General features: G+C 39.5%; 1 protein-coding gene across 1 annotated transcript in view; it reads left to right on the top strand.

Annotated features, from left to right (window-relative positions):
- LOC118785712 (acid-sensing ion channel 4-A) overlaps window positions 1–19634 on the top strand; it is a 72093-nt gene extending 52459 nt beyond the window's left edge. The window contains exons 2-10 of the mRNA XM_036540592.1: window positions 11531–11675; window positions 12051–12178; window positions 12277–12430; window positions 13173–13226; window positions 14856–15009; window positions 16616–16707; window positions 16988–17067; window positions 17597–17701; window positions 18417–19634. Of these exons, the coding sequence (XP_036396485.1) occupies window positions 11531–11675; window positions 12051–12178; window positions 12277–12430; window positions 13173–13226; window positions 14856–15009; window positions 16616–16707; window positions 16988–17067; window positions 17597–17701; window positions 18417–18527 (1023 nt within the window). The 3' untranslated portion in view covers window positions 18528–19634. The remainder of the gene's footprint in view (window positions 1–11530; window positions 11676–12050; window positions 12179–12276; window positions 12431–13172; window positions 13227–14855; window positions 15010–16615; window positions 16708–16987; window positions 17068–17596; window positions 17702–18416) is intronic.
- The last annotated feature ends 4345 nt before the right edge of the window (window positions 19635–23979 follow it).

Genomic DNA, 23979 nt, shown 5'->3' with positions numbered 1-23979 from the left:
TGTCATCTACAGGGTTCATAGTGTTGGAATAGGGCAGTTGAAAAACAATATTTCATGCTCTTTGTGAATAAATCCGGACACTGCCCCCGAAAAAGCCAACCACATAACAATTGTACAATTCTGCACAGTATCTGCAAGCTATGTTCTTGTGTTGAGATGTGAGATTTCTATCATACTCTCCTTGGGTGAAATTGGGAATTAGGAATCAGTATTAAGTGTAATGAAAAAATAATGCCCTATATTCTTGGCAAACATTTTGTTACTGTGATTATTAACAAAAACTATCTGAAAGATTTATATTTGTTGCTTTCAAGTTGATTAAGAAAGAATGGAAACCGTCCATGGTGACAGAAGCGCCAGCAAATTACATCTATGTAGTGTTTGATCGTGTTCACAAACTGCAGTGTTCTGACTACGCTACTGCTTTCAGCTACTACATTTACAGGGCATTTTCTCGACACATGGAGACAGACTGTGAAAAAGGTCATCACGTCTGTGGCACTTCACATGGCATAAAACTCAACTACCTACTCGTAGGAAATTACCTTACTCCCAGCTGGGTGAAGGAGTAGGAATCTTCATAAATAACTAGCACTGCCCACTCTAAAGTAGGAGTTTTTTTATTCCTAAAAGTGTTTTTAGCAGGAGCCTTAGGATTAATTCTGAGAAGCTTGATGAATAAGAGCCCAGACATTATTTATGTGTGAACAGACTTATGTGTCTTTAGTCCGTGGTTATACTTATCTCAAGAGGAGTGCTCTGGGCTCAGAAGAAACTTTCCAAGGCCTGATGAACAAAACTTGTATTAAAAATGATAACATTTTCTTGATGTTTATTTTTGTGAGTGATGGTACTTTTCCCATTAAAAAGTTCTTAATTTACATGTACATTTTACTTTTTAAATTACATTGAATGAAAAGAAAAGAAATGAAAAGAAATTTCTCACAAATAGTATTGGGTGATGCAGCATATACCATGGGAGAACAATAATTAAGATACAGACAGGGTCTGTGAGAGGGGTAGCACAGGATGCAAAATCATGATGGAGGTCAAAATAAGTGCTGGAAAATTATATTTCTATGTTAAAATTAAAATCCAACAAATTAAAGTCAGCAGAAGTGGGCAGTTAGGAAAAATGCTTCAAGCTAGGCTGTTTGCAGCTGTGCACTCAGCTAAGGGCACATCTTTACCAAGCTCAATCAGCCACAGACAAATAGAAAAAAAAGAACAGAGACACATTGACCTGGGAGTGTAAGTGGGGCACATATTTAATGAATGGGGCACATATTTTATTCTCTAACGCCGGCAAAGAGGTGACAATGACAGGAGGTCAGGAAGGCTCTTGTGATACGCCTCCTGATTCCGTGCTGTGGGCCCTGACTATCCAAGAGGAAAAGAGTCTTGAGTGTGCCTTGGGCAAAAAGGGCACATAAGTCTACTGTCAAAAACTGTTAGCGTATCTCACACACACACATGCAATTTACTTAAAGCATTAGCAGCTAAATGGATGGAGCCAGAAATACTAAGTCCATTATGAAACACGCTCCACACAGCCTACATTTAACACCAAGCAAGCTCTGGCAGCACTTAATAGCCATTTAAATGCACCAATAGATACAGGTGTGCAGTCATTTTTCTACTTTTTTGCATTGCTTCAGTGATAAGCCCATTAGGAAAAGGGGATGTATTGGTCTGCGCTACTGTGCTAGAAACCAAAGGTGTACACTTCTATGCGTAAATGAGGGTATCTGAGATTTGATCAGGTTTAGATTGCATTACATTATTGTCATTTAGCAGCCACTCTTATCCAGAGAAACTTACATAGGTTACAGGTTATACAGGCGGATACTTACTGAGGCAATTCTGGGATAAGTACCTTGCCCAAGGGTACAGCAGCAGTGCCCAAGTAGGGAATCGAATCAGCAACTTTTCAGTTACAAGTCCTGCTCCTTACCACTGTGCTACACTGGTCTAGCTGCCAAGGTAGTCATAGTCCAGTGTGCTTCCTTGACTGGTCTGCATCCACTTGGTCATGATCGTAGATGCCTCAACTCTACTCCACTCTGATTTTGGCATCTGTGTTGTTGTAACTTCATGCAGTAAAATATTCTAAGTATTTCACTGTCTTTCGTCTTACAGAAATGTACTGTAACTCTGTATGCCCATTGTCACAGTGGCTGAGGCAGGGATAGGGGGTCTCAGAGGAAAAGCAGGGAGGTCCATCTTTTTCCAGGATTGGCAATTTTACCCATATCGAAAAATAAGACGTACCAGCACTCGATTAGATGCAGTGCTTTAACTGGAGCCTGGATCTCATACTGTATGTTTCTTCCTACCTGCGCTTTGTACAATTGCACTGTACACAAAGAAGAGCATCTTCTATACTTCAAATTATTTGCCACCGGTACTTCAGTTACTACACTGGTAATAATACCTGTTAAAGGCTGTTTTAAGAGCCAAGCAAATTTACAGCCCATGCATCGTTCTCGCTTGTTACAGGCATGGCTCTCTGGGAGCAGTACATCTTCGGCACTCATTATGGTGGCTCCATAGCTCTGTAGAGGTTCTCTGTACCTAATTGTACCTGTTCCTGGAGACCAGCTGTCATACTGAGGGCTACAGTACGTTTAGTGCTAGCTTGGAAGTAGGCAATAAATGCACTGAGATTCCACTATGCAACAAGCACACAGCATTGACAGGGCTTTGCCACAAACCAGCTTTGCACACTGTTTGCAAGAACAATGAGTTACTCAAAAAGACATTTGTTTAATGAAGTTAAGACCAGACATGCAGTAATAATATGTTTGATGGAGTGCCAAAGTGATGTCTGAGACAGAGGCTGTCCACGTGAGTGTAGCAAATGGTGCTGAACAGCATGAGCCTCTCGTTCTCATCCTGCTTATGGAGCACGTCAACAAAATGCTGCAGTTTACTCCTCAAATGCAGGAGTTACATAACCTTTTAGTGTATGGTACAGAGGATTCTGCAGTCAGGCCGAGGTTTGAGAAGTGTTGACACTGCAAATGTAATTTGTTTCAGATGAATGTAGAATTTGTCCTTCAGCGGTCTGAAATGAGATGCTAGGGAATGATGGGCATATCAAAACAGTTATTTACAAGTGAAACACAAGAACTCTCCCCTTTTAGATAATATTCTTTATTTCTAGTATATAGATTTCTAATACTATTTCAAATGTATGTAATATATTTAAAATGAATTCACATGATGGTGATAGTGTTCTCATTAAAAAAAAGCTCAGTTTCTGAGTTTAGCTCTTATTTTAATGTACATTTTTACCTTAGGTTGAATGATACACACATACATACACACACACACATACACACACATTTCTGAGAACAGACTTCAGTGGATTTTTATTCAGAAACATGATTACATGTTGGCAGTATCCTTGTAAAATGTGTAACATCTGTGAAATCAGTGTTACACATATTATCCTGCTTGTCATCCTCTGCTGTATACTTATGAAATGTGAATGTTAAGCATGTACTTGAAACCTCTCCCCTTCTCTTCGACAGCACATCAAATAATGACAAACACGTTAGTGAGATCAAGCATACGTTATTGAATGCGGTCAAAGTTCAAGTCTGAGCAAGCAGACCTATGGCTGTGGAGATTATTGATTTCTTTCTATAGCAGCCTGGTGGGAAATTTGGCTGTGGGTCATCGCAGGTGAACTTAAAGCATGACTTTAAACTCTTCACTCATCAGACTGAATGCCCCAGACAGTGCTAGATGAGCCGGGTCATTCATCATTGATGGTCCTTTCCTGAATCCACTCTGAGGCTACAAAATAGTAGGGGAACAACATGAACACTCCAGAAGGCAGAGCAGTTTCTTGTGCTTATTGGATCATTACGTAAGTGCAGACTAAACTTTGTCCATGCTTTACACTCCACACACAGCAGGTCTAATGCTTAAATGTATACAAAGTCCATTGAAGAGTATCACTTAAAAGTAGGTGATTTATAAAATAATGCAATAATGGGATTATGGGAAAAAAAAACATAAATGTAAAAAATGTAATTAAAAAAAAAAAAAATTATTAGATTGGTTCACATTTGTTTCTTTAATGTTTGGCTCGGCCATTCTGAGACTGCTGCCTACACACAGAACAAATGCACAAATGGTCCAGAAAGTCACACCCTCCCACTCTCTGATTGACTGATCGGTTAAGGCTGGTTTTCATCAGCCAGCCAGGAATCTGCATATAGAAGTGGGAGAGGCGGCATTGAACTGTGTCTATCACAACCAACTGGTACCGCATACTGGGCAGATTTTTTAAGGTGATTTGAGCTCTGGGGTGGTCAGTCTCTGACCCCACCAGGCCCCCGACACTCGCACAGACACACATCAGAATGCAGTTGTTTCAGATTAATGAAGCTGTTAAACTTGAACGGTGCATTTCACCCCTATCAAAGTCTGTGTCCCCAATGTTTATGTATGCAGACTGTCAGGCAGCCATACAGGGTGTTCCAGGCGCCGTCGGTAATGAATTTAAATCTGCCTTGTGTACAAATGAAAGACTTGCCGGTGACATATGCTACAAAATGGCAGGAAATTTATGCTCTGGAGAAATGCACTCAGGCAATTCTGATGGATTATTTCAAAGAGTGTGAGCGAGCAAGGGAGACTGTCAGATGGCTGTCATAAAAAGAGCAGTTATGGCTTTTATCATGCTAGGGCTTACAGATTGCATGTTGTCTTCCTGAGCTTGGAAAGGTAGTTTAAATGGAAGGGAAGAAAGAAAAACAGGAACATTTTAAGAAAAAGCACAGCCAGAAGAGTGTTAATGGCCAGACATTAAGCCCAATTAAGCTGGTTGCTTGAAGGGAAAGATTTATGCAAATGAAATGTAGTTAGGCATCTATCCAAAATATAGTTTAGAGGCCATGGGTTGCATTTCAATGTGGCTAACATATTATTAATGCAGTAGCTATAGCAAAGATGGGGCATTTACGAAAAATGTCATTTCTGCTCACATTTTCTAATTTAAGACTAAGGCCCAGATTCAGTGTAACTACTATGTACTTTTTTAACTTCTTCCTTAGCAAATTTAAGAGTGTATGTTTTTCATACAAAAGTTTGGCAATTACTGAAAAAAAAACACTGTATGGAAATACATAAAATGCAAGGTGCAGTGAGATTAGAATGATTCAGGGCATTGGACTGTAAGCACAAGTAAGTGGTTGAAAAACTCAAGCAATAAAATCTCATATGAAGGCTCTGGAGTAACTCCGTGGTTAAGGCCTTCACTTTGACTGCATAGTGGGCTCTGTGGCCTGGGTTTGATCCCAACTAACGAGGAGCTCACAGTGGCAGAACAGAATAGGAGTGGGTATGTCAGCAGGGATGGATGCCGTCAGTGTAGCCATGCCTATCCTCCAGTTGGTGCTCAGCTCACAGTACACTGGGCAACTTGCAGGGTGAAAAATAGGCATGGTTGGCATGTGAGTCTATTGGTTGGCATGCAGTTGCATAAAGGGAAAATAAGAATGATAAAAGATCTCATATTAACCTTTTTCTTCTGTATGGGGAGAGAATACAGAATCAAAGATATGTAACTTTTATTTAAATGAGTTCTTGGGTTAAGTACCTTGCCCAAGGGTGCAACATCAGCAGGGATTTGAACCAGCAACCTTTCGGTTATGAGCCCTGATCCTCACCACTACACCACACTGCTGCCTGCTGTGCTGCGTTATCTCCATCCATTCCCCTGGTCTGCATCCCTGCTCTTTGCTTCTCCCTTTATTGGACACAGAGGTCACTCTGCATCCATCTGGCCGGGCCAGGCAGCTGTCTGCTGAACTGCCTCTCCTCCTCTCCCATGAGAGTGTGTATTTTTTTCCAGGCATGGTTTTGGAATATGGGCCATAATCTACCTATAACTGGGAAATGAGCTTTTGTAATGTCCTTACATTTTTCACATTTTAATAGACAATTTAGCTCTGTCTGGATCGCTTCTTGATGACAGTGAGGACACACCTGTTCCATCTGGACAGCCAGGTCTGCCTCGGTCATTTGGTCTCCATGGCCTGGCTCTGCTCCCCAAGGTCCTTCCTATGGGCAGATCCAATCTCACTGCAATGCACTCTGTCCACAACTTTCATTAATGAATGTAAGCAAGTGTCACTTTTTTTCCCCAATTCCTACACAACACTGTCAGTGACTATGAAACTGTTGAAGTATTGGGGAAAAAAATATACCCCATAATGCCTAAAAACATTACTCAAGACTAAGAACTTGGTGAGCTACATTAAAATTAATCCGGTGCCCTACTCTGAGAGCCTTGTAATAGTAAAATATGTTGTTTTTTTTTTCCATTTAATTCAAAAATATTTTAATATTTTTTCATATGATAATGTCAGTTATGTTGACTGTATCTGACCCAGCAGGTACTGTTCCATGTCTTGTGTTGCATGTGTACAATATTGTTTTACCGGTACTGAGACCATCTTGCTTGAATGCTCTATATATTCCTCTTGCAGTGTATTGAATTCGGCACTGGTATTCCAGGCTTTTGTCTCCACAGTAATCTAACTTGCACAGTAGTGCTGATGTGAAACAAATGCAATCCTCTGATACACTGACACGCAGCCGATAGCCAACATTTTCTGTTGCACCACAGATCACCCAGCGCATTACAGTGGAGAGGGCTGTCATTGGAGGATAGATGCTACAGCACTGACATTATCTGAGCAGACTCACAGGCACATCACATGAATGACAGGGTGCCTGAGAGTGGTGAGATGGGCACAGCCTGGCCTACCTACCCATCCATATCCCTGGTGAAATAAAGCCAATTTCCGCTTTGGGAATCCGCTGCTGTGGGAATCCGGCCATGGGGTGTATTTTTTCAGCCCTGGGGTTTAGACTGTGCTTTAAATCAACACCTGCAGACTGAGCAACCATGGGACCCTATTTTGCTTTTTTTTTTTAAGTTTCCATAACCAGTTATAAATATGTAACCCCTCAGAAACTGGCCTTAATTGTGCATTCTCTTGGCAGTCTCTGTGTGGACTCATGTTGTCAGGTGTTTGCAGCTGCATATTTGGGGAATAGATACTATATCATTTATATTATCCATTTAGAGCACAGGTTTGATTTGACTAGAAATGTTAATATTGATGGATAATGATTGGCCTGCTCAAGGACATACAGAAGAATCACTTGGACTAAAAATGTTCCCTAAATAGGAGATAATGAATTCAATTTTGTACTGGCAGAACTGGCCGTCTTTTAAAGTACATGGGCACACACATACACACAGAAAGGTGGTTGGGGACTTTTCAGCTGTAAGAATCTGAGTGTGTATTTCTGTGGTTTAAAAGCATGTTTCAGCATTTTCAATAGGAAAGAAATTTGCTTTCACAAGTTCAAAGCGCCCTTTCATCATTTTGTTGGCCTGGTTGGATTAACAATCTTCCAAAGTTTTTTATTTTCAGCAGCAATGCAGTGCACCTGGCTGAAATTGAGGTGCTTTACCTTAGTAACTCTAGGACAAGACAGAAATAGAGAAAAGGGTTCCTCTTTTACGCAGGCTCTCAGAGAGAAGCTGCAGAGATGTGGAGTGGGTAAGCGGACTGTTTTCCAGCACCAAGATCCAGGAACAGAAGCTGCTGTTTATTTATGGAGGTGTCATTTGCTGTTACTGTGCTCAATGTTGCTGCAATACCTGCTCTGTCAAAGTCAGAAGCATTGAGGAATACTTATTTAGTGACTTATTTAAGTATTCCTAAGGTGGAATACATTTAACACTGTTTTTTTTTTCAGCAAAATCAGATTGAGTTGGTGAAGCTTAAGTCTGTCAATGAGCCGGGATAAATCGATGATAGGTGCTGTTTACCTCCTGAACTGTTCTGAGCCAGTCTTTAAGAGATTAAACCTACAGCAAATTAATAGTGTCAATCATAGAGGGATGCTTACCAGTGACATTTTTATCCTCTGGTGCACATGGTGTCTTTTTGCTGTGCCTAGCATAAATATAGACACACCTGGTTTGGCCTTGATTCTGAAATTATCCTTTTATCCTTTTAACCTAGAATATAACAAAATGCATCAATACATTGACAGTTCTGATCATTTGAGATGAAGATTTGCATTATCTTAAAAAGTACAAATTAACTTTAATGTGTAAAGTTAAGTCTGATTAAACGTCAGGCAAATATATCACGTTCAGACTGTTTGCTCTTTGTTCAGTTTTCTTTTATACAATGCTGTGTTTTTTTTGGAATTGTGCAGTCATTTATATTGAATGTGTTCCACAAATTACAAGAGGTGTGTCTGAATCAGTATTCCTTTGTCACCTTTACTGGTAGTGAGACATGGACCATAAACAAAGCAGTGACATATTTTCATTTAAAATGGTTTTAATAACAAAAAAAAAATGCACTGTGACGGAATATATCATGTTTGGTTTGTATTCTGTTATCTGCATGATAAAAGCTATCTTTATGGAGCGGTTTTGTTTATTCGATCATATTTTACGGTTGTTTCCCTCAACGTCGGCCCAAAACTCCTCTTTTATTTGAAGAAGAAATAGTCTGCAGTTTGTAGCGTCATTTATATATTATCAAAATGGGACAGTCATGCTCATATTTCAGAACTGGATGGAAGTGTGATGAAACGGAAAATATCAAATGAAATTGTCAACAAATTACAAATCCTGTTAAGAGGAATTTTCAGCTGACCTCAGCTGGCTTTGCGTCTCTCGGTTGCATGCTGGTTCCGCTGAAATTTTCCTGACATGGTGCATTTATGTGGAGCAGAAAATCCTACACACAGGTACACTGCTATTCAGGGGGGGCTGACAGTAAATAAACATGGGGGTTCATAGGCAATGGTGCAACATTGTGTTTAGATGGCTGAAACTTAACTCCCAAAGGCTTCATGTTTCAAATTCCACGTGGGGTATTGATATCGTGCATATTAAACAAGGTATAACATGCCAAGAAATATATAACAAAGGCATACCAAGTAAAATGTAGAGTGCAAGTCACCTTTGTAAAGGTGTAATTATAAGTAGTATAATTTTTTGATGTTTAAGGCTTTCCACACACTGTGCACTGTAACATGGCATACCTACAATATATAATCACATATGTCACTGTAACATGGCATACCTACAATATATAATCACATATGTGATTACATAGGACTGGGACAAGTGGTCCCCAATAGTATGAATAGTATGATCATGTGTACAGCCTGTTTGCTTTTTTTGTCTCTGTGACGTGCACGTAGTATGCTTGCATTATTTAGGTTACCAGTGCAGAACCGGTCTGTAACATTATGATAAATGCTGTAACCTGAGGCATGTTTCCTGGAGTCAGTCCTGTGGCCTGCTTACAGGCCGTGAGGAAGTCGGCAAACGATCTCCCGCGGCAAGGAGCTCTTAAGTCACAATTGCTCTTGCTGTCACTGTCAGTCGTGCGCCATTGAGAAACCACTTAGATGCGTCTCACAGCCCGTCAACCTTTGCATTTTGGTGGGAAAGCAAAGCACTAAGCACTCCCATAAAATGTACATTTTTAAACCTGGCGACATGAAAGTGTCTGGGTTTTGGAAGGATTTTTTTTTTTTTCTTCAAAGGACTAATTTTACATCTTTAGGTAAATGTATCAGTTCACCAAAACAGGCAAACACCTTAAATAGTATACCATTATAAGAAAATACCTATATGTCAAGGAATTCCAAATTATTACTATATATGGTAAATAACACATTAATGTGAAATATAAAACCTAACTCATATTCATTATTTGAACAGGTGCATGGCATGTACATGAGATTACACAGATAACACATTAAAAATGTCCTATCCTTTTTTTATTCAGTTCCATATTATATTGTTTTTATCAAATGATTTTTGATTATATTGTCAAATTTTGTCTGCCATGCTGGTTGTGAAGGAGATTGGGTGAAAAATTAAGTGGTATGTTTTATGTTTCATTTTTTTTATGTCACCATGACACAACATGTTGATAAATTATAGTTGTGTGCAGGGTTAGACATCTCAAGGTGGCATGGTCACAACTCAGAATGAGCCACTTTATGGTTATGCCTGTATACATAGTCTGCTTCTGACCCTCAGTAACAGGGGAAAAGGTATCTTTCATTATTCATGAATACACATATCATCAATACATTCTTGAATGAAGTATGTCAAGGTGGCACTCTGAAGGACAGAAATACGTGCATATTGGTTGTTTGCCTCAGATTTACAAAGGTAAATAGGTCAAGACAACTCAGTCACCATTTAACAGTGATTGTCATGGTTGCACTGTACACTGGTATTGCACTATACTGCACTTTGTCAATCTTGGATGTATTTTCCTTCCTTCTTCTGGTGTTTGATGACAGCTCACACACATAAGAAAGGTGTATTACCGCCACCTGCTGTACGGGAGTTTTGGTTCAGCTTTTTCTGTTATAACGAATGATGTTCCAGTTTGATCTAGCATACATAGTTTGCCGTGGCACTTTATCTTATCTGCCTTGTTTTGGAGTTTCCTCTCGCCACACTCATCTCTTTGAGGTGGCTCAAATCATATTGGTATGTACCAGCCTTAAAACAAATGAAAACAACCCACTGTGAGCAGATCCTAATGGACACAACGGCTGCTTAGCAGCACTCTCAAATACATACTACTCTCCCTGCATGGATGTGACATGATCAATATTTTGGTAAGAGGAAAGAGCTCATCCCGTACAGGCTGTTGTTGATAGGACATTTTTTTTAAAAAAAAAATCTGAGCCACACACTGTTTTGCTCTCATTTGAAAACTTGCCCTGTAACCACACTGATAAAAGTTGAAAGACTGGTAATCAGGCCTGCGAAGGTTCGTCTCAGCCAGCTGTGATCAAGCTGGGTTCAGCTTTTTTCCCCCAGCAATGACGGCTTCATATGCCTCTGATGAAACTGCTGCTGCTTTCAGTCTGTGGCCTATTTGTGAATACGTGCTCTGTGTTGTCATGGTGTCCATCTGAAACAGTCTACCCCAAAATGGTCCACGAGCTACAGGATAGGTTTTTGTTTCACAGTCATCCTGAACCTGTTTTTGATTGTTATGCAGAATTCCCAAGCATGCAGCATCACCTATTAGTGACTAAATGCATTTTTCATTTGATTAACTGTGACATGGAAGGTGTGCCTGAGGATTTCACATGTAATATATGTTTTATTATTTTTTAGTTGGTAAAAAGTGACACTCATTTCTGATCTCATTTCTGATATAGTAAGAATTATGTAATTGCACCTGATCTTTGCTCTAATCGAAATGATTTGATGTGAATTTTACTTCATTATGTAATGTGGCAGCTGAGCCTTTGTTTTATTTATATGTGTATATATAGGCCACCCCCGCCTTGGAGCATTTCACTATTTCATCAGTGTCAGTAAGAATATAGTCCCACAGAATCAGAGGGAGCGCTAAATTCTATTGAGTACACACTGAGTTACATTTGGTGGTATTTTTAACATGAACAATTTGATCACAATTTTTACTTGTAGGTCTACACACGATATGGGAAGTGCTACACCTTCAACGGGAACAAGACAACCTCCAGGAAGACAAAGCAAGGGGGGATGGGAAATGGCCTGGAGATCATGCTGGATATTCAGCAGGATGAATACCTGCCCATTTGGAAAGAGACAAGTAAGCCATGTGCACATGCGTCTTAACATGTGTAGTCATTGCTTGAACTGTGTTCATTTAAATCTGTACTGCCCTACCTTCTCAAAAAGAATATTTCACATGGAAACAAAAAGAAATACTTTAAGCAGAACAGATTATAATTGAAACATTCCCATCTTTGGGTTTGTAGCTGTTTGGTAAGGTGAAATGTTTTCTTTATATTGCTGTATACTGAAGGTTTTTATTTGGGGGAAAAAGGTTTTATGCTATATTTTCTCATTATTGGTTGCATAACAGCTGACAAATGCTATTTTTTGTCTGGATTTAGGAGTTTGTGAAGATGAGTCTTGGAGAACTATTTTTTAAGTATTGCATTGTGTCTCTTTCACGTGCAAGATGAGACATCCCTGGAGGCGGGAATCCGAGTGCAGATCCACAGCCAGGACGAGCCCCCATACATCCACCAGCTGGGCTTCGGGGTCTCCCCGGGATTTCAGACCTTCGTCTCGTGCCAGGAGCAGAGGGTAGGCCCGTCGGGGTGTCGGGCGTCCCGCCGTTTTTCGCTCCTTAAGCGGGATCCGCGTGGCGCTCAGGTCTGACCCGTCTCTCTCGCCCTCCCCAGCTCACCTACCTGCCCCAGCCCTGGGGGAACTGCCGCTCCACCGAGGACAAGATGATCCCGGGGTACGACACCTACAGCATCAGCGCGTGCAGGCTGTACTGCGAGACCAGGGAGGTGCTGAGAGAGTGCCACTGCAGGATGGTCCACATGCCAGGTGCGTGTTACATCACACTTATCCAGAGCGGCTTCCAGCACAATAGAACATAAGTGTACACATTCAAGTTAAATAAGCAGCAGTGTCAGACCAGGCTAACGACACTCCCGGACCAATGAGTGTGAGCACAACGCCATTCAAGCCCTACCACAAGTTTTAAACTGTGCAACCTGACGAGGTATATTGCTGTCGTGCATCTGCTGATGTCACTCGTCAGTACGTCCCTAACTCGTTTATCCCCTTCGCTCAGGTATCGGTATGCCCCTGTCAGTCACACACCTGCGTGTGGCTCATTTATCAGCTCCTGTCATTCATTAGTGTGTTCCCATCAATCAAACACCTGGCTCTGACTCATTTACCTGCTTCTTTCTCTCATCAGTGTGTCCCTGTCAATTATATGCTGGTCTCAGACTCATTTACATGCCCCTGTCATTCATCAGTATATCCCTGTCAATCTTTACAGTACCTGTCACTCCTGACCTGGCAATATGGTGGCAGTGTGATGCGCTATTTTGGGAGTTCTGTGTGGAATGTTCTGTGTAGGGCTTTGATGTTGCATTTCCATGAGGAAAGCACTTTTAACATGACTTACTTTAATGTTCAGATGTGCAAATTGATGAAATGTAAAATATAAGATCTGTAAGTCACTGTGGATAAGGGTATACACCCAGCACATAAATAATTTAACACTGACAGAAAGAAGGTTGTTTCTGATCAACTTCATTTTGCATTTTGTTCTCAGGGGATGATGATATCTGCACTCCCAGCAAAATCAAATGTGTGGACAGGGCACTGGGTAAGATACATTGGTAACACTTTATAGGTTGTATTTGAAATGCTTAGTACATAATTAATGATTGCATTGCATTGTTTCTTTCTTAAAATACTATGTAGCATAAATTAATGGTAGTAAAGGTGCTACAAAGCACCATACAGTGCCCATATCATACAAGACATTGTACCCTTTGTGAATATATTTTTAAAAGCAATTAAGATAAAGATATGGATATTATATGCAAAGGTATTGCATTGTGTGGCAAGAAAAAAGAAATGTGTAAAGCGTGTGGCACAACTGGATGAATTGGGAGACAAGTAAAGAAAATGCAGCCCTAACACTGGAAGCAGTTAATTTCACCATCATCTGCCCATAGCATTGGATGGCTGATGGCATGTTCATATCACCAAAAAAGGAAAAGAACTAGTCCAACAGAGTTAGAGTGGGTCAAATAGAGTGGGTTATTTTGAGGCAATATTCAAACTGACCACAGTTCAAATATAAACCAGAAATCCTTCTGATTCTGTGGCATGTTTCCAGCGTGTTTGAAGCTCAACGAGTGGACTCAGAAATTGAAATGATGCCAGTTTTCTTGCACATAATATCCAAACAAGGTCCAACTTCAATATTGAGGATGCTCCAAGCTACAGCAAAGCAGGGCTTTTGGCAGACAATGACTTGCCCTGTGAAGCAAAGGTTGAAAAAACCCATGTGAACACAGCTTGAGAAAAGCATTGCTGGCTACTGTTATATCATCTGAGATGTATCAGAGCATTATGAACTTCAGGTCTAATAAACCGTAAATTGAATTATCTTTTCAAAGGGAACCCAACTCAATTTAATGGGTGGCTGAACTAAATCAAAATAAATCTCACAAGTGTAGGTCATATTTATACCCACTCTGGTTCCTATTAAAATAATCAGAATAAATTCACTGAGTGAGGTGCAATAACTTAAAGCATTATGTTTCAGAGAAAAGTTCAGTCATCCTCTTGCATACATCTTTTTCATCAGTAGAAAGGTTGACCTCTGTCTTACCTCTGCATACAGATAAAATCATTACTCTATGGTTGTTATAGCCATGCAATTCACAGAAGTCTGAATTACTGTGATCAAATTCTAAAATCTGCCTTAGTATTCTTTTGCTTTGAATTTGAAAAAATCCATTAACTTTGAAAGTACGCAAGAAATCACATCTGTGTACATGAGAGGAGAGGAGGAGAAGAGAGAGGGGAAGAGGCATTAACACAATGTGTTTGACAACGTATGCGTGTGTTAATGCTATAATGTGTTTGTGTGCATGTGTGCATTCAAACTGCCTGGCAAACGTTGATGGGAGTGATCATGTGGGCAACACCTTGAGGGATTCATATTTTGAAAATGACTCGCTGTAAGATATAACTCTCTAAAAAAAATAAATCCTGGAACATTGACTGGGTGGCAGAGGTTAAGCCTGAATACATTCACAGTGTGTTCTCATTTGTAGCAGAGCACCCGGGAGAACAAGGCTGCACATTGTGGAAAGGCAGGCATAAAAATGATCGTGAGCGCAGACTGAATGTGCCGGAGGTACTTTTGTGTAGTCTGGCTTTATCAGACCCTAATCCCCCATGCATACCCTCAAGCAGACAGTCTGGTTTTCTCCTGCAGCTGTGTTTCAGAAGAGCGCGGGGGAGACCTGTCCGTGCGAGACGCCCTGTAACCTGACCCGCTACGGCAAAGAGCTCTCCATGGTGAAGATCCCCAGCAGGGGCTCCGCACGCTACCTGTCCAGGAAGTACAAGAAGTCCGAGGAGTACATCAGGTAAACGTCCAAGAATACGTTTATTTGGGCCAAGTCCCTTTCTGTCTTTAACAAACATCTGAAGACTCGGCTTTCCCACTCTCGCCTGAGCACCTGAAACGCTACCACCTAATGGAATTTCTCATGTCTCAACTGTTAACTACTAAACTATTAAAAAAATGTAATTTAATTGTTTAACACATTGAAACCTGGACATGCAGCGCTTCTAATGTTGACTCCTTATGGTTTTTTACTTGTGTTGTACTCTACTTCATTTGTAATTCACTTTGGATAAAAGTGTCTGCCAAATGAATAAATTTAAATGTTGGGTGGCAGTGTAGCACAGAGGTTAAGGAGCAGGACTTGTAACCGAAAAGTTGCCGATTCGATTCCCTTCTTGGGCGCTGCTGCTGTACCCTTGGGCAAGGTACTTAACCCACAGTTGCCTCAGTAAATATCCAGCTATATAAATGGCTAACATTGTAAAAAAAACTGTAACCTATGTAAGCTACTCTGGATAAGAACGTCTGCTAAATGCCAATAATGTAATGTAATGAATACACCAGGTAAACATCCAACTCACCAAGATTACGTCCATGATCCGAGAGTACTTCCAAGGTACATCATGAGTTCCTGTGTCCCTATGACTGAAGGACACAGACACTTCAGATTGTTGATGTAAAAAATTACATTTATTATGTTTCAATACACGAGAAAATGAGGTTCAACAACCTGAGATTCAAGAGACAGGACCCAAGATGTGTAGTTTAGTAATGTACCTGACTGCAGCAATGACTTGAATATGTAGTTGATTGAAGTGTAGTATTAGAGTTTAGGATTGCATTACATGGTATTAAACACTGATTGCTATATTGAATCAAATTGACACTGATGTCAGAAGGGGTATCATGTGTTTGTTTTCTATTTAAGGTGGCTTCATCTGTGTGTAATTATTTGCTAAAGGTGGCATATGCTAAAAGTTATCCTTGCAGAAACTGATAGAATTATGAAAGTACAACAAAAAATAAGCATTTCATTTTTAAATGGCTTTTATTTCTTGTTATGCAACTCATCGTTAAGCTTCAGCACAACAAGGTACATCTGAGTGAAACTTTTTTTTGCAAGTTGAGCATGTTCCTGAAATTTTATTCATATACTTGAGTTGGAGCTCTGGCTGTGTGTTTGGTTTGAGCATTAATATTTAAAAGTGGTTTTTAAAGTTGAAAAGGTTGAGAGCATTTATGCTTTGAAAAGCACATTTAAGGTTGAAAGCATAACAAGCATTCCAGTTTGAGCTTGGTTTTCCACAGCTACTCACATAATTCTGTTAGTAATATGGGGTATGCTCCACCAAACCTTAACTTGGCAGACAGTATGTCTGCCATTCCAGTCTACCTATGGCAGTATACTATTTTATTTGTAATGCAGAACAACAAAACAATTATTAGTATAGAACTAAATCTGATTACTTAGAAACTTAGAGACTGTTTCTACTGAAGTGAATTCTACTTCCTTCCTTCCTAATACATAGTTTTTTTCATTTATATCATAGGCAATAGTATTAAGATGGAACTATAGTCTTGCTATTGTAAGGTGTCTAATAACTTTTTTCTTTTTCAAATTACAGAGACAATTTTCTTGTTTTGGATATTTTCTTTGAAGCCCTTAATTATGAAACTATAGAACAAAAGAAAGCCTACGACGTTGCAGGATTATTAGGTGGGTTATTTTTTTTCAGTCATATTGTTCTCATCATTTTCTGGTCTTCCTTGATTGCTGTGGCTTTCATTTCACTTGATTCATGAGGAAATCTGCCTGGACAATCATATGATGTATCAAGAGAGCAGTTGAAATGTGATGAGTTTTCAGGACATTGCTCTGTTGCACCAGAGAGACATAAAATAAGCACTTAGCACTGTGCGACATGTGCTGTGTTGTATGACCTTAATGTCTGCTGCAGAACCACTCCTGCGGTACACTAACTCTGCTTCCTGTTTAGGAGATATCGGTGGCCAAATGGGCTTGTTCATTGGAGCCAGCATTTTGACAATCTTAGAAATACTCGACTATATCTATGAGGTACTTCCACTTACACACACACACACACACACACACAAAATTGATTCCAACCTGGTATCACTGCTCAAACTCCTAACTTCATTTTTTTTATAACATGAAATATTGACATGTGATACAACCTCAAAACATCTCAAATTGATGCTTCACTCATCTGAGAAAAGTGTCATGTATTTGTGATTTGGGCTATGAAACTAGGTTAGTCGATTCACTTGAAAAGGTGGCTCAATGACAGGTTGGGTCCACTCTTTTGGTGGAAGTTTTTTCTGGCTGGAATCAGCTCTAAGACAATATTTCATACCGAATGTTTTATCCCCATTGATCTTAACTGCTGCAGCTACGGTATGAGATATGCACATTACTATGTGCACAGCTAAAGCATCAAATGCAAGAAACTCTTCCTCTATGAGAAAATGCAGAAAGATATGAAAACAATATGCAAATCCTCTGTTGAGCACTGGTGTATTACCGCTATATGCTCCCTGGCCGTTTGTATTATAGTTGTCTCACAGTTCTCTCTCCTGTTGCCCAGGTGATCAAATTTAGGCTGCAACGTCTGCTGAGGCCGCCGAAGGAAGAGAAAAAGAAGCAGGCGGGCATCGTGGCCATGGTGGGCCTGGATGATCTGAAAGCCAAGGTGAGCCAAATCCGTGTGAATCCGCCGGCGTAGCTGGATTCATGTGGGGGACAAACCCAGAGGAGATGTAAAGCCAGCACTTCAAATGGTCATACTTACGATGTTACTCCTGCATTTTAGCCTCAAAACATAATTAATTTATTTTTGAAAAAATCACACTTTATGTTTTTGCAATGAAAAATCAATCACAATGCTCCTACTCTTTACACTCTCTTGAGGCAGCTGGATTTGCCTCTGGTCTTGTGTGAAGAGCTGCTCAATTGCTCACAGCATAATGCAGTCTTCAGAAAATGCTTGTAATCTATGGAGGTGCAGTCTATGGAATATAATACAGTCCAGTATTTTCCATTAACATTATCTATGAAACATGTCAGAGTGATGGAATTATTGTTCAGAGGTGGGGCAAGTCTCAAGTCTCACATGTCCACTGTTTTCCCTGGACTAGGCTTTGTATGCAGTTGTTTTCTGCCTAATATTCTGTGCCTTTCCCAACATTGCTTTTCTCTAGCAGTGTTAATATTTTTGGATATAGTTGTAATCTTACTCTTTTAACTAGTTAATGCATTTTAGTCTTAGCCATATTTCAGTCATTTCACTCTTCTTATAGTTCAGTTTTAGTTGACAAAATCTGGACATTTTAGTCTTGTTTTAATCACCTTTTAGTAATATTTTAGACTGCTCTGTCTGTTCTGTTCTCTTCTGGGGCTGTTGTCAGGAGTCTGGCGAAATGGCGAGGAGTCACCTTGGGGATGCCTACGCGAAAACAATACTCCCAAACCACCACCATCACGCGCAACATGGAGTCTTCGAGGACTTTGCCTGCTAGAATCGTCAGAGGTCTCTGAGGCTTCTGCCTGTGTTGGATTTGGGCTCAATAATAGACCCTTGGAAGCCAGCTCTACCTTGTCATCACTGAAAGCTACAGCCAAAGTCGAACACCAAACCTGTGCTCGTAACAGACCTCTTGTACAGAGGCACAGAACAGACACCACAGAGTGGTGCCCCATGGGGGCTTGCACTCTTTCCCTCGTCGCCTGGGAAGCTGTCATCTTGGCTACTCTGCGATTTCTATACCGATGATTTTTTGCTACGTGGACACTTCAGAGAAACAAGACAGGGCCGTTTGTGTGGTCTAGACCCAGTTTATATTCTGGAAGAATGACCTCATGTCTTTGTCATGGTTTGTTTTTATATTTATTTTTTAAGGTTATTAACTAGTGGATGATTTTAATCATACCATGTGTTATAATATCCCTTGTCCCACAAATTACTACAGCTATGTCAAATGTGATGTATCTCAAATGTGAGAGAAAAATAACAGGAATTCTATTGCTTTCCCCTGAAGATGCCACTTTCTGTGGGTGCAGACATTGTCATGAAAGTTTCTGATTTATCAAAAGGATTGTGACTGGGCCTAAGAAAAAAATCTTTCCAATGACTCCAGACATTGTAAACATGCATTTCCTTCCGGTAAGAAAGCAGCATTGCATGCAGACAGGTCAAACCAAAATCAAGACTGGACCAGCTGCTTTTTGCTCCCCGATGCCGACACTTCTTAGCTAAATAGACACAGTGCATAATCCACACAAACTAATACATTAAAAAAGATTTACATGCCACATTGGCTATAGTCATTATCTGAAAATCCACAAAACTGCTAAAAACACACAAGATGTGTAACTGCTGAGGTGGAATGAAACCACTTAGCTGACAGACCAACACAGTGCAGTTATACAATACCTGTACTCCTCTCTGTGCTAGCAACCATGGTTTTAGCCACTGGGACGTTTTAGCAGAATTTCTGAGAATGGCCCTGATTTTCCCTGCTCTCAGATAACCAGACAACAGTATCATTTAGCTCGTGCTGAGATATATCCACTTACTCTACATGGGCAACAGAGTATAAAACTGCTATTTATGTTACCTGAGTGAGTCCGATGCAAGTTATTTCTGTAAGCTTCTCTTAACAAATAATATGAGAAAATGGCAAATGTTTAAAAATGAAAAGCATCAGGCCCAAACATTAGGGATTTCTTACATTTATTTTACAGACTTATTGATACATAGAGATTAATTATAGTATATGTACTATGGGGTTTTTTTGTAACTTGTTATTTATATATTAGAGAAAACAGAATTTTCAAATGATCACATCATGGTTGATATGTTTGTAGCAGTTGCACTGAAATTTTGGTGTTTTTAAATGTGGGATTTCACAATACATTAGTCAACTCAATCACATGACGAACAGTTTTCATGAAAGAGCTATTTGAGTTTGATACTGTTACAGTGAAAAAGATTACTGCATATGCTTTTTGGTAGCTAGCACAATTATGTGCAAGCACAGTCTCTTTTTTTTACTTGGACATGCTCCTTCCCACTCTAAATTAGTGGATGTGTACAAGTTCCACTGTACTTCAAGAAAAAAAAAAACATGCTGACAACAGCACCATTTCACATATTGCAATTTTCAGTATATATAAACAAAAATACTGGACTACTTCCGAGTCAGAAAATGATATAAAATTGCTGTGGACTGTCTTCTCCTTGGCTGGCAGAGCAGTTTTACAGCAGTGAGGAGAATTTACTGGAACGGAGGGAGAAGGGTAAAGTGGCGACCAGCTGGTTTATGGCTCCTGTTTTTGGGAGCTGATTGGTTGAGATTGATTGAGTAATAACTGATATGGGCGGACCCAGAACTCGACAGGTATCACCTTGAGCAACCCTGCACAAATTTATTACAAAGTCGTATCACTCAGCATACATAAATTTGACAGCTCTGATAAAAACCTGTTGATGGACTTCTCTCTTTTGTGGCTCCCTAAATGAAATGTCTGTTCCATTATATAAGCATACTCACTGACACAAACAGACGTGCAATCTTAGTTTCCTCATTTCTTGTGAACAATCGCAAGTAGACCTTTAAAATTATACTCACGTAATGTTCAATTTAAACGTACTCCAAAAATGAACCGTGTAACATGTATGCAACATATCAATGAAATCATGAGCTCCACATGGTTATCTAATATTCAAAATCATGCATCTGAATGACCTTTTCAAGGGTCCCCTATCAAAGACACTGGCTTTGCTCATTAATCTCGCTTCTCATAAATACCATCTTAAGATGTGCATAAAGATTTGTAGCAGAGACTGATCTGGGTCTTTCCACAGACCTTATTAAAATACCCTCAACACATCTTTTGCAACATAGCAAACCTGTGTATTTCTACTTGATAACTAGTAGATTATTCCTTTGTATTATCTCATACAGGTTGTCTAAGCTAGTGTCCAAAGCAATGATATCACACTTGTAAAAGGTTTCCTTGGGCTGATAATATCACATACCTTTATTCCAGGCTGATTTCCCTTTCTGCATTCCTTCCTGGTTTGGCTGAGAAGCTCCAGTCGCCATTTAAAGAGTTCTGGTGATGGGACATTCAACTGCAGAAACTGAGTGTAAAGCATACAGAGTTCAGTATTTTGGCACTAGAAAGAGTCCAGTAATTCCATGATGGCCCCTACTGTACTGTGTTGTTGTAGTTATCTCTTGTGTTCCAGCAACACCAAGTCTCTGGTAACTGTTGGCATTATGGTTCAGTCCATATCAGCACAGAACTGGTGTTGAAGTGTGGTAAATTTGTCCTTTCTCACCTTTAGAATCCATTAGTTAATTTTTTTTTTTTAACTTCCTCCTGTGTTTTGCCCACCTTTGGAACCCAGCACTGTGTATAGATTGTATATCCACATGTGTGAGCTCTACAGTGTTTCTTTAATGTCTTCCTGTGGTTTGATTATTCAGTTCTGTGTCTTCATGTTACAGGGGGCATATTCAATCTAACCGCCATAGCCCAATCTCACACATTGCATTATTTCAGATCCTTAAACATGTTCACAACTACATTGTACCTAGAGAAACTAACCTAGACTACAGCATAAGAGTAAGGAAATGTAAGAATAAATATATAATGCTTAATTCCTCAAATACTCATATTTAGTGGTATACTATGCAACTTTTTTGTCCTTGGAATTTTGCCACAGAGATGACTTCAAATCTTCATGTGATCAAATCAAATGACATCAAATATTCAAATGATGACTTCAAAGAAATCAAATTGCTGCTACCCCATCAAAATCCAACAAATATGATGCAAACATGATTTATTTGTGTATTTATACATATCTATTAAATGGGTGAATCTCAAGCAAAAGCCAAAGTTAAGTTCAGGTGACAGACTGTGATGAGGTAGCAAGCCAACAAATATACCATTTGACACTGATTAGCCATTAACTACAGTAGGTAGAGCTATAACTAACTAGACACCTAACCAACATAACATTTTAACAGCAATTATCCATTCACCAGGAGGCTCTATGACAGAATGCTTTGTTTTCCATAAGCTACCACGATAGACTTTTTTTACATCAGCTACTAAATAGCTAGCTACCTCCATACTGCAGCTCGCTATCAACCAACAGTTTCACTCTCAAATCCAGCAACAGGTATGACAACTCTTCATCTCTTTGGATGTTAAAATCTGTTTAACTTTCTTCCCCTGACCAAAATATCACCAAGTTATAGATGCCTTTCTCTGCCAACTCCTAAAACCCAGTCTGTTTCTTCCACAGCCATTTGCATCTTGTATAGAAACACATAATGTATAACATACACATAACTCCTCGATAACAATCCTGCTTTGTTTTAGTCTTTGGTGAAGAAGCGGATCAAGCCACAAATGAAGGGCTTAGGACTGAGCTAATAATCGCCTTTTGCATTCATCAGACATGGATAAAGACAGTGTATTTGATTTTTGATCCAAGTTTACACCATATCAAGAATTGCATTCTCTACTTTTGAGGGTAAAATACCACAGCAGTTAGTTTGAATACCCCCTAAATAAGAGGAGTCAGGAAGTAAAATCCCAATGGAGCATGCAGCATATGACAAGGTATATGGTTGTATGATGAGGTAAGCAAATGGAATATTCATCGAAATTAAATGGGAAACGATAAATCTATTTTGTATAGAAGTCTGCTGTTGTGACTGTATTTTTTTTGTTTGTTGGAGCACATTTTATAATTGTGGTAAGAATTACGTTTCAGAATTAAAATTAGGATTGATAAATGACATGTTTCTGTTTTTTTATGAAGTCAGTCACTTAGGCAAAAGAACAATGAGTATAGTTTATCTATGGGCCTCATCATTTGAACACACACAGTCAGGAAAACACTCAATCTGTAAGTTGGAATTTTTTCATGTACATGGTCTAAAATGAGCAAAGTTTTCAAGGGTTGCACAAATAAGCAGAACACTTGAGGATGAGATTGCACACTGCAATGCTACTGTGGTTATTCATCACACCATCGCATCACATCAATGTCATAATGCCAAGCGCTGAGGTCAGCCACCACTAATTACCTGTGAGGAATACCGCCAAAGCTGTGCTGTAGTATTAAAACAAAGCATGTTGGGGTGGTGCGATATGCTAACAACCCCAGACATACACAGTTCCTCTCTGTCCAAATAATCATATCTACACAAAAGTGCAATAAAAAAGTTGTTGAAGTAGTTTGAAATTTAGGCCCCTATTCAAGCAGAGGATATAAAGCTTTCAAACACAGATGCAACTCCCTGCGACAGTTATCTCCTCTTTAATATTATAGGTTGTGATGAAGGCGGTTCTGCACACGAGCCAGTGAGGAAGCTGACCATGATTCCTTTAAAGAAGTCTTTACCTCACCACCAGGGCAAAAAAGTTTTTTTTTTTTTTTTTTTACACAAAACATTTATTGAAGACTCACTGCACAGGATTGGAATACAGCTACACCACAACTGGTGTGTTATGGGAGGGGGAGTGTTAAATAGTTAAGTTAAATTTATGGCAAAAATAATTACAATACCTGAACTAGTCACACAAAGGCACAATGTATAACTTGCTTTAAAAGCACAATCCATTAATGTTCAGTAGTATGAAAATACAAAAAATAAATAATTAAAAACAGTGCATGGGCCACAAAATCCAGGGTCCTCCCACCACACCCCTCATCTAAGATTAATTCTGTGCTGATAATACTTCCTTCCATTTTAGTTACTTATTTGACATATTTTAACTAAGAAAATCTAACTGCATTAAACATACACTATATAGCTGTACAGCATTACTACAGAGCTCCTAGAAATGAAATGTCAAACAAATTCATCCTGACACAACACTGTGAGAAAGCTGACACAGTTATCCCCATAGAGTCGAAAAGTGTCTGGAACACTTACATAGCTA

The sequence above is a fragment of the Megalops cyprinoides genome, chromosome 11 (genome assembly GCF_013368585.1).
Source record: "Megalops cyprinoides isolate fMegCyp1 chromosome 11, fMegCyp1.pri, whole genome shotgun sequence".
In the NCBI taxonomy this organism is placed as follows: Eukaryota; Metazoa; Chordata; class Actinopteri; order Elopiformes; family Megalopidae; genus Megalops; species Megalops cyprinoides.
This window is presented reverse-complemented; position numbering and strand designations above follow the sequence as displayed.